This window comes from Akebia trifoliata, chromosome 2 (genome assembly GCF_017979445.1).
Source record: "Akebia trifoliata isolate Shusen 1 chromosome 2, ASM1797944v1, whole genome shotgun sequence".
In the NCBI taxonomy this organism is placed as follows: Eukaryota; Viridiplantae; Streptophyta; class Magnoliopsida; order Ranunculales; family Lardizabalaceae; genus Akebia; species Akebia trifoliata.
Window position 1 is genome coordinate 9,174,884 of NC_141376.1, and position 14,956 is coordinate 9,189,839.

At 33.5% G+C, this 14,956-nt stretch overlaps 1 protein-coding gene across 2 annotated transcripts; it reads right to left on the reverse strand.

Annotated features, from left to right (window-relative positions):
• Positions 1-723: 723 nt before the first annotated feature.
• Positions 724-7,309, reverse strand: LOC147409380 (Serine carboxypeptidase S28 family protein). 2 transcript variants are annotated; one of them, XM_086428291.1, is made up of 10 exons: positions 6,850-7,307; positions 5,078-5,264; positions 4,827-4,960; positions 4,617-4,729; positions 4,342-4,465; positions 3,760-3,909; positions 3,510-3,665; positions 2,389-2,468; positions 2,226-2,275; positions 724-1,084 (listed from the first exon to the last, which is right to left on the reverse strand). In XM_086428291.1, exons 1-10 carry the CDS (start codon positions 7,237-7,239, stop codon positions 945-947), a joined length of 1,524 nt encoding a protein of 507 aa, XP_086284417.1. In that variant the 5' UTR covers positions 7,240-7,307; the 3' UTR covers positions 724-944. The 2 variants fall into 2 exon arrangements, with proteins under 2 accessions (XP_086284417.1, XP_086284426.1); XM_086428300.1 differs by lacking the exon at positions 3,510-3,665 and having other exon boundaries at positions 6,850-7,309.
• Between the last annotated feature and the right edge of the window lie 7,647 nt (positions 7,310-14,956).

Consider the following 14,956-nt stretch of genomic DNA (forward strand, 5'->3'; position numbering starts at 1 on the left):
CAAACGACTACGCTGACATGACAAGTTCAAGAACCGTTGATCTGCACTCCTCAGGATACACGGCTGCAGTTCCCCACAAAAAGTGTATCTCAAGGGAACCATTTATCTTGAAGAGTGCAGACATACAATTCCCAAACTTGTCACGTCAGCTAGTCGATTGAGTATGCCACGTGGGGTAGTCAAATTATCATTACTCCATTAGTGATACAACTATCTTGACCTCCGTCTTTTTTGAGATTAATAGAAAATGACAAAAATAATCTTCTCTCTTACCACTAGCCGAAAACCTTTGAATTTTCTTCCATCTTGTTGAATCCACAAACATGATGGGGTAACTCGAAGATGCAGAGCAAAAAATTTTAAGAATTCCAAAAATGCATTTTAAATTTGAGAGTTGATAGCAAACCTTTGATCAGGTATTATTATTTTAAAACCTAATCTAAAACCGTGGGGTTGAGATATCAATTGGCTCAACTAATATTAAATACCGCTATTTCATCTTCAAAGTTTTATCCCAACAAAAACTGTAATCAACACTAAACCATCTCGATCAAGACTTTTCCTCATTTATCGCATAGTTTGAGCGTGCACATTTTTTTCAACACGTTACTGTTGTTGTTATGACTCGTAGTTTTCCAACTCATTAATTTCAACATCATCGTCTCTACTATGCTCAAGCTATGAACATTATATCTTAGATTGCCCAGCATTTACCTCTACATCTAAGCAAAAAGATAAAAATTTACATCTATAAAAAGGATAGTTAGTCTTACAGTGTCACTTATCTATGCCAAACCATCTCAACCTTTTATTTCATCCCTACTAAAGTTATCCTTTGAACTCCCATTTCTCTCACTCATGTTTCTTGATTACTGAACATTACGTCTCACTAACTGATCTTGTTGCTGTCTTTGCAATGACGTTTGTTCAAGAACCAGTCACTTCTACATGCTGAAGGAGCCCAATTTCTCTTGATAATAGTCATTTATCCACCCTTCAATCAGCTTGATTTCTGAAGCCCTCTGCTCTATCAACCAATCAGGATCCTCATCCGTTGAAGCACGCAAATCTATGTGATGGGCACCTGGGGCAACAAACAAGAGCCTGTGTTACTTGTCAACTTCTGCTACAAACACATATAAATAGAAGATTTTAGAGAGTTGTATCCATGTATCAGAAGAAACATTGAAAATTACAGACTTTAAACAACTAATGTACAAGTTGTGGGTGAAACATTCATTTTTGCAGCATTTCGGTATTGTAAACAAACAAAGAAAATAAGATGGTTTCTATGTTGAAAATGCTCATCAATCAGTATTTTTTTTTTCTTTTTTTTTAAGCTTATCGTGTATCCCCACCCTTCAGGTGAAACTAATCCCACGGTCACACACACTGCTCCCTCAGAAAGCCGCATATGCAACGGGTTCAGTCGAGGGTCAACCAGACCCTGGAGCATGGCACCAAGGAATTTATTGCTTCGTGGGGTTTCGAACACTTCACTTACCCTTCCTAAGGGTAGCTTATCAAGGCTCTGCTTGCCACTAGGCCAACCCCTTGGGGTTTCATCAATCAGTATTTACCACAAAGAAACTATGGGATTAACAGTAGGGAAAGGGATTGCTTTAAATAAGATAAGTGGGTTCATCTAGTCTCATATCTACTGCTCATCCATGATTGGATGATTGTTAAACAGTTCAGATTGATGAACTATAGCTAAACAGGACCTGAATCAAATCAATAACTTGACGTGAACTTAACATGAATACAAGCTTAGCAAAAAAAAAAAAAAAACAATGAATACAAGCTTAGCAAACTACAAATTTTGGAAACCAACCATAATGAACGAGGTTCAAAGTTAAGAACTGCAAATCACAAAGTTGAACCAGAATATAAACAAACCAACAAATTGGTTAGAAAGTACAGATTTAACCACGTAGAGGCCCAAGTACAACTTATGGTGTCCCATGCTAAAATATGTTATTTTCAATATGGATACAATAAAATATAAAAAAAAACACGTAATTTAGGAAGAATACTGTTATGAACATGGGCCAACTCAATGGCAGGTAATGAATGAGGAATCTACCAACTTATCGATGCATCTAAACTGAAAGCGAGATAGCTTTAACACTAAACTTGTATCCTAAGAGGGAGAAAGGATTCTTTTAACAGAAGATATGCAGAAGCAAAGGGAAAGAAGTCAGGTATTATTTCTGGAACAGTACCTTCTGCCGTAACAAGTGCAACAATGGTTTCTGATACATTCTGCAGAACACTGCACCAAAGAATAGCAACATTCATCAATCACCAGACAAGAAAATTTTGCTAACTTGGTTATAAAAATAAAAATAAAAATTGATAACTCATGTCAGATGGATGAGAGCTCACCCTCCACCACTCCAAGGATCCAATAGCCCATTTGAGAATATAATGTTACTGCCAAATGTCTTCAAGGCAGTTCTAAAATCCTTTGTATATAAAAAGAAACAAAAGATGTTTGAGAATCCAATTTTGGCATTATAGAAACATTCACATCTTAACAGTCTCCTCTAGATGCACTTAAAAATTAATCAGTACTTCTAACATGACGGAGAAGTGATCATGCCACTGTGAAATGCCATAAAGTTTTCATCCCATGTTTCAATTGTGCCAAATAAATCTAGCAAAAGCAGAACTTTCTTTCATTTGACCTTTGTTTCTAACCAATAATTTCCTCCAGCAATTAGAATGGAAATGAGTGGGAAAAACTACGCACCCACCCATTTAATCTGGCATAGCCGTAGACTAATGGTACATAATAAATTTGGGGGTCCAACTCAAAACCAATTGGCAATGAGTGGAGATGCCCAGGAGCTTATAAAAAGAGAGGCAAGGCAATGAGTGTCCAATGTGGAACTAAACTCAACACGCCCCTGCATGTGTGGGCCGGACCAAAGCATGTGGAGATATGAACTGGGTGACGTGGAGGAGAGAAAGGCCCGCTCTAATACCATGATAAATTTGGGGATCAAAACCAATTGGCAATGAGTGGAGAGGCCCAGGAGCTTATAAGGAGAGAGACAAGGCAATGAGTGTTCAATGTGGGACTCTAAACTCAGCAGCACCCCTAAAAAAAAAATTATTAAAAATGCTTCCCCATCCATTTTCTTCAGAAAGCTTTCCACCTGTTATTTTTTTCTTTTTTCGAGAAGGAAAGTTGGGCTTAGCAAAAAAAGAGAGAAGGAAAGTTGGGAGCCTGGGATCAACCAGCAACCTCATGGTTGCGAAGATTCTTGTTTTCCTCTTTGCCAAACCAAAGCCTCTAAGGAGAAGGATGAACTATAACTATATGCTAATCTTGAGCTAGGATGTACAGAGGTATATACTAATCTGAGTATAAAATTAGGCCAAAACAGATTAAAAAATCCAGTGTAACCTATTTATCATGAAAGCCATAAATCACAGATATTCACGGATCTTTTATTTCTATGAAAGACGTTTGTAAATCTATTGTGCAATGCTGTTCTTACATGCCCGCCAAATTCAGTGGTTACCCATCGTGGCCTTGGTTTGACACCAGAGTTTTTAAGACACTGCTCTTCGTAAGAAAAGTAATCAAAATCATATGCTGGAAACATACTGTTGTATCTGCTACTTGACATTGGCATAACCATCTCAGTGCAAGCCTACAAATTGGACATGAAAAAAAAATGAAAAAGAATTCAATTATATATAATGTTTGAAAGAGGAATAATAATAGTACTCTTAACAGTGACAGACCTGCCAATCCCAACCACTCATTCCATGAGGATCGTCTCCCAGATCAAAGCAGTCAACATCTCCAGTATAGTTGTAATAGATGCTCACCCCTGCAAATATACGATCCAGAACACTAGTCCCTTCAGGATAACCATCAATCTTTCTGCATACCTAGAAAAGAATAATAAATAACTATATAAGGAATGCTCTCATGCTTAGCCTGACAAGTAGACATGGTTCACATAATGATACATCAAGGGAATGATAGGGACCTAAAAATAAAGTGTATTAGACTATGAGGACATTAAACTACCAGCCTACCATGGTTTAAAGCATAGGAATGTATCGGCTGATACCGTATCGTTTTTTTCATTAACCGAAACTTTCATTTGATACGGTATTTAAAACCATGCAATCTACATCCAACTTCTACCATCCAAAAAAAAAAAATGCTAAAGGAGGCTTTCAATATATTTTATTATAACTAATTAATGAAAAAAATAAAATAAATAAGAAATGAAGACAAACTACATTTTCTATCAGAGTAGGTGCCCCCCATAAGTCCATAGATGCTTAAAAAGTGTAACCCAAAGCTTAACTGACCTCTTTTATTGGGTAACCTGGCAAAGGCATCATAAAGGCGGAAGGATATGGGTAATCCACCATTGCCAAATAACTATAAGCAGAGTCTAACCAGTCTGAAAGATCTTGAGTGCTTTCCAGACTCCTGGAATTTATGCCTGATCATTTCAGAATTGAGACAACAAAATGGAACAGACTACAACAAAATAAGAGAAACTAAAAACCATCAAGAAATTTAAATAATTAAATTCCTATTATACTAGAGCAGGACGACCATGTGATCCAGCTTAACTTACTGGCATAATTTGAATTTTCTGGTCAGATTCACCAAGCCATCATCATTCTTCCCCTCAGCTTCTATTGAACCCCAGGACTTCTTTATAGTATTAAAACAACTAATACTTTCACGCTGCAATGATTAAAGAAGTGCAAAGCCCATAAGGCAGAATGTATAAACAAAAATAACATGACCAAGATGCCAGAAAGTGAAACGAAGAGAGACAAACCTTGAAATCATTGGAGACGATGTCATAAAATGTTTCTGGGGGCACAATATTTTCAAATTGCAGTATGGGTGCCGAGGAAGCAAGTGCTCCAATGGAAATATGTGGATACTTTAACCTCATCCAAGCAGCCAACACTATATAACAAAGCATTAAAACTCAATCTAAGCTCACAACTTAGAATCTAAACAGCCAAGATATCCAATTGTCCAAAAAACACAATCAATAAATTCAAGGAAGGACCATAATCTTACTTCCACCATAAGATCCACCAAATAACACGACTGGGCAGGCCTCGGCGGACAAATTCTGTTTCAGGTCAGTAATCAAAACTGCGAAGTCAGCAATCGCTTGTTCAGCCGTGAGATAGGATAATGACGCAGCATTCTCATATGCTTTATCCTTACTTCCATACGGCATGGACTCCCCATAGTACCGATGCTGCCAACAACCATAGTTACCAAGTCATGGTTAGGAAATAAGTCAGCAAGGAAAAAATTCGGTAAAATGAGGGAAAGTGGAGCTAAGGTTAGGACTGTGTAATTGTTCATGTAATTGTTCACACTACGTGTTTTTCTCATATTTTATCATTAAATTCCATATTAAACTGCAATTATAAATCTACAAACCTATTTTAATACCATTCATGCATCCATTAAAAGTAACCACAGGTCCACAACATATTCAAGGTTTATATTGTTAAAAATAGGAAAAGATTACAATCATGAGTTGAAATTAGGATTCATCAACCAATCAAATTCAATGTCATCCTCATTATCTAACACTTCATCATCTGTAAAATGATCACCATCATCTTCATCAAGGTTACCTTCTTTTACTAGTATATCATTCGTTTTTTCCAATTTAATCGTGACTTATTGGAAAAGTTACGATTTAATTGTGACTTTTCCAATAAGTCGCCGAATTTGGTGACTATGTTCTTAGACATTGAGACATGAGGCAAGGCGCTTGATTGGCCCAATGCCTCGAGACGTAAGCCTCGGGGCATAAAGCATAAGCCTCACACGCATTATATTTTTAAATATATAATACAAGATATAAAATAACTAATATTAAACAATTTTGAAAAATTAGAATAGCAACCAAATATTCCCAATTATCAAATACACAAATGAATTCTAAGTATTAATCCATTACAATAAATAATAATATACATAATTATTTTATGTTTATGGTAAAAATATAACTAAATGGCTTTTAAATAACTTTTTTTCTATAATATTAAATACTACCAAAAATTATTTATAAATCAAATCAACTCAACCATTTTCTTTGCATGCAACAAAGAAATAGTAGCAAAGATGAAATTTATAAGATTTTGCTTAATTAATAAACGAAGAAGTAAAGAAGAAAAAAGAGATGAAAATATTTATTTAAAAAGAAAGAAAATAAATAGAAAAATAAATGTGAGGCATATGCCTTTTGCAAGCCTTATGGTTTGAGGCATAAGCTTTAGCTGCTTTTATGTTCCAACCTTACGCCTCAGAGCATTTTTATTAAGCCTCAGTGCGAGGCATGCCTCAAGGCGTAAGTATCATATGCCTCTAAAAACATATCGCCGGAAACCAATGACAACAAAAAATAAATTTTCAAGAAACAACAATTCCCAATTATATTCCATTTTACATCAGTAACATCCCAACAAATTCTAATCAAGTTTTCAATCCTTAAGATTGCTCATCGATATTCTTGAAATAAGAATTTGGCAGATTGAAACATAGCAGAATAATTCTGGAATAAACATAAACTCTCAATTAATCCAAATAAATTCTGATCAATCTTTTCTTTTAAATAAATCTTGCTTGCTTAACCAATTTTATATTTTTATTTTAAAAAAATAACGTTTAATCACTCAATCAAGATTCCTATAAGAAGAACCACTCATTGATACTCTTATAAGTACAAATTCAGCTAATTGAAACACAGTAGAATAATTCACGGAAACGAAACCCTAAAAAATTGAGAGAGAGTATATGAACAGATACAGAATTGGAGCTCTAATTACTTCGGGGAAGATAACTAAGGCACCAAAGCGAGGTGCGATCTCCCAAACGAAGCCAGTATTGGTGGCAAACCATTCGATGTCGCCTTCGTTGCCACAGTAGAAGAAAATAGGGCCCAATCGATTAGGGCCGAGCCAATGATCCGTGTTGATGAGGTAGCGTTGTTGGAAGGCTGGGAGATCAGAGAAGCTGAAATGATCGAGAGTTTGTGTGAAATATCGGGTATCATATCGTAACGGTTTCTGGGATTCGAGTTTGTTGAGCTCTGCAAATTTTCCAAGAAAACGAGGAGTTGATTTGAAGGGTTGAGGGACTGTGATTGGTGTTACCACTGATATAGATAAGGAAAAGAAGAAGAGTGAAAGTTGTCTGATATTCATCATTCTCGGCATTGAGGAGGAAAGGGAAAGTGGGCGAACACTAGAATTTCTAGTGGCAAATCTTTTTTTATTTATTTATTGAAATCTCTACTTGCCTACTTGGACATTGACGAAATTAGCTTTATGAGTAGCGTCATGTGTGATGTGTCTAGGGATCCCGAACCTCTATGTAGATATATATGGATTAAAATTTTTGAAATGGGCTGATTTTTTGTAAGTTGAATTAGAGATCATCCTCACAAAATACCAGTCAATTTCAAAACTTTTAATTCCATCAAAAGTGATTTATAAAAATTGAACGATCCACAATTTTTCAACATATAAATTGAGATTGGGAGTTTCAGAATAAATTGATTTTTGATGAAGATGATCTCTTCATCATAGAGATCATCCTCACAAAAAATCAGTCATGTCCGAAACTTCTAATCCCTATTTAAAAAAATATTTGACACAATGTTCAACTCTCTTTAAGGCCTTCGAATACTTTCCACATATATATATATATATATATATATATATATTGAAAGTGAATATTAGATACGATTTGTGCCCAACACTCCAATGTTGGACATTACATAGTAACGAATATAATGAAAAACAAAATTGGACCTCATTGATTAGGGTTCTTGTTAACATGTGCTCTTAAGCACACGTTAAACTGCAATAAGTACACTTTGAAAATTGAATTTCCTATCAAAAATACCCCCAAAAAGTTTTATTTTAGACTAATGATAAATCCACACGATAAAATATATACACAGTGTGTACGTAGTTGATGGGGCAAGGGCATAGAACTGTTGACCTTTTTTTTACTTGTTTATTGCGAAGAAAAAGATCTACGGTTTTGTGCTCTTACCACGCTAGTCACTACTTTTTTATCCGTGTTGATTTATCACAAGTCTTTGTTTTATCAAAAGAGTCTCCAAGAGTGACCTCAAGATTGTATTTGAAATCGTTCTTTCATGTATAGATGTTTATCACTTGTATCTTGATGAAAAATATCTATCATTCCTGTGCACTTCCACTCAAGAAAGTGCAATATGAGGTACAATCTTGATGTCACTACATCATTATTCTTCTAAAACATACCCTCAAAAGCTTATTTTCAATGTGTATTTAATGCAATATAATGTGTGCATTAAATGCCGGTGAATTCCACTTTGAAGTGGGTAATAGGTTTCAAAATTTTGAAGAAACCCTCCTCATTATAAGATACATGGCATTTCAACATTTTCATCAAAATTTGGAATACCTCTTTAGAAATGCCATGTGTAAATCAATGGAGAAAGTTGCTTTAGAATTTGAAGTTGCCTCCCACTTCAAAAAATTTTCCCCCCTAGAGCACATGTTAATAAAATCCCATTCGGTGAAATGCGAAGAGATACTTTTTTTTGTTAAAGAGCTTCTACTGCCGCATCAACTTTTATTAAGAGCATCCCAAGATATATGGGAAATTTTTGTTGATTTCATACCAATTGGGGTGCTCTTTGCAAAAGTTGATGTGACAATAGTATTTTTAAAGGAAGACTGACACAAGATGACGGGCGGATTTAGAGAGGGGGGGGGCACTTGCCTCACAACTTTTTTTTTTTTTTTTTTTTCAATCTTACTGATCCCCACAAATTTTTCTACTATTAGTTGCCCTCACATGGGCAAAATTTTGACTCCACCCCTGCTCGTTGCCCCCGTATGTTTTCAAAACATAATACCCCACTTAAAACAAAATACATAATGGATCTATTCGGTAGTTCTAAACGAATCCATTCATACCTAATGATCCAGTTGTCGATCATAACCTCTTATCCATTTGGGTGCAATTTGAGAAAATTGGGGATGAGAGGGCAACGGGTGTGAACCTTTTAGGAAATATATAGTTTCTTTGGAGATAATGGATGCACTTCTAAGAAATATTTTAGTCATTATGTAAATAAATAAGAGCCTTATTTTTAACATCTCAAGATGATGAAAACTTTGTTTCACAAGAGCAACAGGTGTTGGGAAAACTTCATCATTCAATGGAAAAACATGTGTCAACATCAACTTCACATAACCGAGCGATAAAAATCTGTGATTTTTTTAAAAATAAATCACGAATAAATCAAGATTTTGATAACTATTGATTAAATCACGATTTTTTCAAAAAATTATGAAATTTTTGTAAAAAATTTAGATTTTTAAAAAAATCATGATATAGTCCCAATTTTTATATATAAAAAAACTGGATCGTATTTTGTTTTTAGTATTTTTTTAAGTATTATTTTTTATTCAACATATAATATATATATATATATATATATATATATATATATATATATATATATATATTTACATTATTTATATTTAAAATAATTATTTTAATTTGTTAATTTATCCAATGTTTTCTTATTTTTGTTGAATTTTTTTGAAGCTTTCTCTCGTCAAATTATTCTCAAACCCCGACTTTGTCACTATGCTCATAATCATGTTTTGTTCCTAAAAGCTGCTTATATACATATTTTGAAAAATTGTGGATTACTTTGCTAGAATAACACTCTCAATAACAAAATCCATTTTCAAAAACCCTATTGTAAGATTTGAGATGGAAGCTTCCACTAAAGCCCAAGCCCTTGAAACAAGAAATCAAATCTTAGTTTGTCTTGAAGGGGTAGATAAATAAAATAAGAGACAAAAAAAGAAACTCGTTGGACTCGCATGGATTGCCATTTTTGCAAAATAACACCACAGACCCCTCATGGCCCATAACAGATTTAAAATAAATAAATAAAAAATACTATTTTAGGCCTAATTCAAAGCTTTGAAAATGGATGGTCACCGAAGTCCCAAATTTAAATTTAAAATTAACTTCTTTTAATCTTTTTAATGTTCTTAAACTTTTGTGCTCTATTTATATCCTTATGGTGTCCTATCATGTTTTTGCATGCCTAGACGACTCACTCAAATTCCTTGAATCCTTTGATTTGGTGTTGATCCTCAATATGGTATTTATTAGAGTAGACCATAGGTCTTGATATTCACCCAAAACAAGATGAGAAATTGGGTTTGAAAATCATGCATGGCTCAAAATGTGGATTATATATAAAAATTCTAATTAAAAATGACCTCAAGCATGGAAAGTACAATATTTGGAACATGGTTAATAAAATTCAACGACTGAGTAATCTGAAAGATGAAACTCCTGTTAAGTGTCGATTCAGAATCTCATGAACAAAACGATGGTGGGGCAAGTGTTAGCTAACTTAGTCATTGGTAAAGTCTTTAGGTGATGATATCGTAGACCTGGGTTTGATTTTTGTCAACAATAAGTTAATGATCTAGTTAAAAGTAATTTTAAAAAAATTAAAGTAAAAAAAAGGGCAAAAAAGAAGAAGGAAAGTTATAGCAGGCACAATTTCTAATATAGTTCATGCATCTACAACATGATTGGATAGATCGTGATGTTTCGCTGACACAAAATCAACATGCGGGGAAGGCTATGCATGAAGCTTCAAAGTAAGAATTTTTTAGAGTGATACGAACATAACATCATACTTTAAAATTAGGTAAATGAATGCCTATAGAGAAGCATCAAACGAAGATAACGGTGACAAGGGTATGCATCTAATTCAAACTAAAAGGATTAAAAATATAAAAATCTACGGTACCAAAATTGTCACTAACTTGATAATTGAAGTGAATTCAAATGATCCCAAAGTCGAGGAAAGAAGTAAGAATCATCATCAATGGGCCGAGTTTTGGCATGATTCGGTCGGCCATGGAATGGGTTTGGGTTTTGAATGTAGGCCCATTGGGCAGCCCAACCTGCTATTCTATATTAAAATATATTACATAATAAATTTTTTATAAATTAATAATGATGCCCATAAAATATTATTGTATAGAATGCAATTAATTTTGTCAAATCTGATAACAAGATATTATTTTGATCAATATAGAGTTATTTAGTATGCTTTCGATACAATAAAAAAATGGGTTTGGTCCAGTCTGACCCGAATATAGGTGGACCGGGTTGGATAAGATTTTATTTCTTAAGCCCGACCCAATATTTAGATGGATTGGGTTCGGGTCAAGATTTTAGTCTCTAAAAGCTTGGTCCGGGCTGACTCATTTGACCCATCTATTAGAGTACCGACATGAACAAAATCAGCTTGATCGACAACTTATATCAATAGGATTCAAGCACTTTCATTCGATTTTTTATCCTCTTTGTGTGTGTGTGTGTGTGTGTTTAAACGGACCAAATATCGGATAGAAAAAATCAATCAGGCAGATTTTTAATGCGTTAGTCTTCCATAGGTGGGTCAAACATTCATAATCCCAATTCCCAATCATTATATCACCTGACAAGCTGTTAATGCGCAATTACGAGTAAAAGTTTGTGAAATCCTTTCCTTATTAACCTAAGTAAGATTTTGAGCCTCATTTTGCTCAAATGAATTACTATATCAGAAATCCAACACCATAGCACTCTAAGTTTCATCCAAAAACTCAAAATCAAAAAGAAAAAATTCAAAAGTTCTTTTGAATTAGATCACAGGTTTTGAAAATGGATAACTGCCGAACTTCCACATAACTCTCAAACTAAAAAATGAAATTCAATAGTGAAAAATATATATATATATATATATAATTTTTGTTTTTAAATTTTCAAAGAATTTCGTCTTCTACAACCTTGAAGCATTAGATCTTGTTTTTGGATGCCAAGAGATGAGCCAAGGACCTTAGGGAGGGTGAAATCCTTACTAACTTAGCGGGGGACTCTAAAAGATTTGGGCTAGTCCTTTGGAAGATTTATAGATCAATAACAAAAGCATGAAAATATCAAAAAGCATTAAATAACTTAAATAGCCCCATCTTAAAATAAGCAAAAAGTATTTGATTTTTCTCCTTATAACCCATCAATCTTTAATTTCCAAGGTAAAATTTCTTCTAGTACATACTCTTCAAGCTCAAGATTCTATTTCCTTTCGATTTCTGAGATGGTTGAAAATCATGAACTTTTTTATAAGAAAAAATCAAGGGTTTTTGCCAAGAGATTGGAGAGGATGGATAAAAGGAATTGCCAAATAATTTTTTTTTTTAAATATTGTCAAAATATGATTGAAGATGGAATTTTAAGAAAAAAGTCAATGTTTTTCTACTAAGGATTGAGAGAAATGAAGAGAAGAGAAAATAAATGAGTTTCTCTCCATTTCTCTTGTTTGGATTGTTAAGTGGGGAGAGAAGTGTTGAGTTCAGTACCACATCGGACATTCATTGCCTTGTCTCTCTTCTTATAAGCTCTTAGGCCTCTCCATTCATTGTTAATTGGTTTTGAATTAAACCATCTAACTTATCATGATATCAAAACGGGATTTTCTTTCCTCCACGTCACCCAATTTATATCACCACGTGCTTTGGTCCAGTTTGGCCTACACGTGCGGGTCATATTGAGTTTAGTCCCACATTGGACACTCATTGCCTTGTTTCTCTACTTATAATTTTTTTAGCCTTTCCACTCATAGTCAATTGGTTTTGAGTTAACGGGTCTTTCTCTCATCCATGTCACCTAATTCACATCTCCACATGCTTTGACCCAGTCCAGTCCACATATACAAGGCCATGTTGAGTTTAGTCCCACATCGGACACTTATTGCCTTGTCTTTCTCCTTATAAGCTCTCAGGTCTCTCCCCTCATTGTCAATTGATTTTAAGTTGGACCCCCAAACTTATCAAGAAAAGAAAAAAAAAAAAAAAATTGGAGAGAAGAGAAGAGAAGAAAAAAATAGTGAGTTTTCTTTCAGTCCAAAAGTGAAGAGATATGGAGTAAAACCCTTTTAAAATATTTTATAATTTCAATTATACCCCTAGATTTCTTTTAAAACATTTTAAAATTTCAAAATTATCCCAATTTATCTCCGGTCAATCCAAACATGGTGAAAAGAAACTAAATTTCTCTTTTCTTCTCCTCTCTTAATGGGTTTCTCTTCTCTCCACCCCTCTCAACCCCCCAAAAAAGTGTAACGGTTGAAGAGCAGTGGAGAATTTAGATCACAAGCAATCTTGAGCCCATCAAACTAAATCATTTGTGGAGAGCAAGGCTTTGTCCTTGATTGCTCTTACACACTTGGGGTGTCTCCTTTCATAGATTCTGACTTTAGATTGCCGGATTATATGATAGAAATTGATTTTTAGAAACCAAACTTTCCTTTGACTATAATGATTTAGAAACTTTTTTCAAAATTTAATATTATGACATTAAATATTATATGCCTAAACTAAAAAATTTCAAAACAGAAGAAAGATGTTTTAAAAAAATGCTAGAAATGTACTTTTACATCATTTATGATTTTAGTCAAGTTAATTTGATTTTTTTTTTCTTTCAATTTTGGTAGAATCATTTTTATATTCCAAAACAAACGTTACGCATCAAATTTTAGAATCAAACCCACCCAATTAGCATAGCATACAAAACATAATTGAATGCATAAATATAATTATCTAGTAATAAGCCTGGAACATTCAACATCAACTTTCTACTAGAAAGAAAAGAAAAGGAAATATCAAGATCTTGATTCGTGTTCATGATTTATATTCTGGAACAATTATAGCTCAATTGAAATTTGAAACTCCATGGTCTTTTTTCACCTACTTTCTCCTTTCCCACATTTATATAACCTACTAGTGCACATCTCTTTCTCATCTCCATTATCACACAAGGAGAATTGGGTACTTAAAAATATCACCTAACAAAGAACCTAGGTTTTAAAACTCGGTACTTGACTTAAGTTGACCTTTGAGGTACATCAAACTGAGTCTATTTGATGATTCGGGAGTCAATTAAGTGAGTTAATAAGATATATTAAGTATAAGGAATGCTAACATCCAAGACCTCATGGGGAGTTAACATTCTCCAATACAATTTTTTTTTCTTCAAATTTTATCTTTTAATGAAAAAGATAAAGATATGTTGGTTTTTTACATAATAAATGTTTATTTGCATTGAGTGCTAAAACATTTATTACCAATAACACATTTAAATCTAAATATTAAAGGATTTTGTTAATGTATGTCCTGAGAGCACACGTTAAAGTGCAATAAATATACTTTGGAAATTGGAATCTGAGGGTATTTCCATAAAAGGAATTTTTTTGAAGGACATTAATTTTTTATGCAAATTTCAATTTCTAAAGTGTATTTATTGAACTTTAACGTGCATGTTAACAAGATCCAATATTAAATGCCCTTAACATTTATTATGTAAAAAGACTAATATACCCTTATCTTTTTCATTGAGTTTTGAGTCAATTCCACGAATTCTAAAACATAAATAGAAGGAAAAATTACTTAAATGACCCTAGCGGAGGAATTTCTTTTTAAATAGTCCCTAAGCTTTGGACTGTAGTCCATTTAGTAAATTTTTCTCTTCTCAATAGGCACTGGATCTCATCTCATGTTGTCATGTTTTTGAAATACCTGAACTATATTTTTCTTATATTCTTCACATAATTTGGTTAACGGCGATTATCATCATTTCAACATTTTTTTTTATCGTGAATGATGAATGGAGAATGATATACTCCTAATTTTGAACATTTAGATATTTTTTACGATTTATAAAAAAAAAAAAAAAAATTGAATAACAAAGTTGAAATTCTAAAAAACATTATGATTAAGTTGTAACTATATATGAACTGATAATAATAATAAAAAGTTGTAACCTATGATTGGACATACGTCCGCTTCACAACTA

Coding starts and splice junctions, on each gene's coding strand:
- LOC147409380 (XM_086428291.1), bottom strand. CDS start 7,239: ATGCCGAGAATGATGAATATCAGACAACTTTCACTCTTCTTCTTTTCC. Junction 3,910..4,341: donor CAGGTTACCCAATAAAAGAG/GTCAGTTAAGCT, acceptor ATTCTTTTCTAG/GTATGCAGAAAGATTGATGG. Junction 2,276..2,388: donor GATCCTTGGAGTGGTGGAGG/GTGAGCTCTCAT, acceptor TCTTTGGTGCAG/TGTTCTGCAGAATGTATCAG.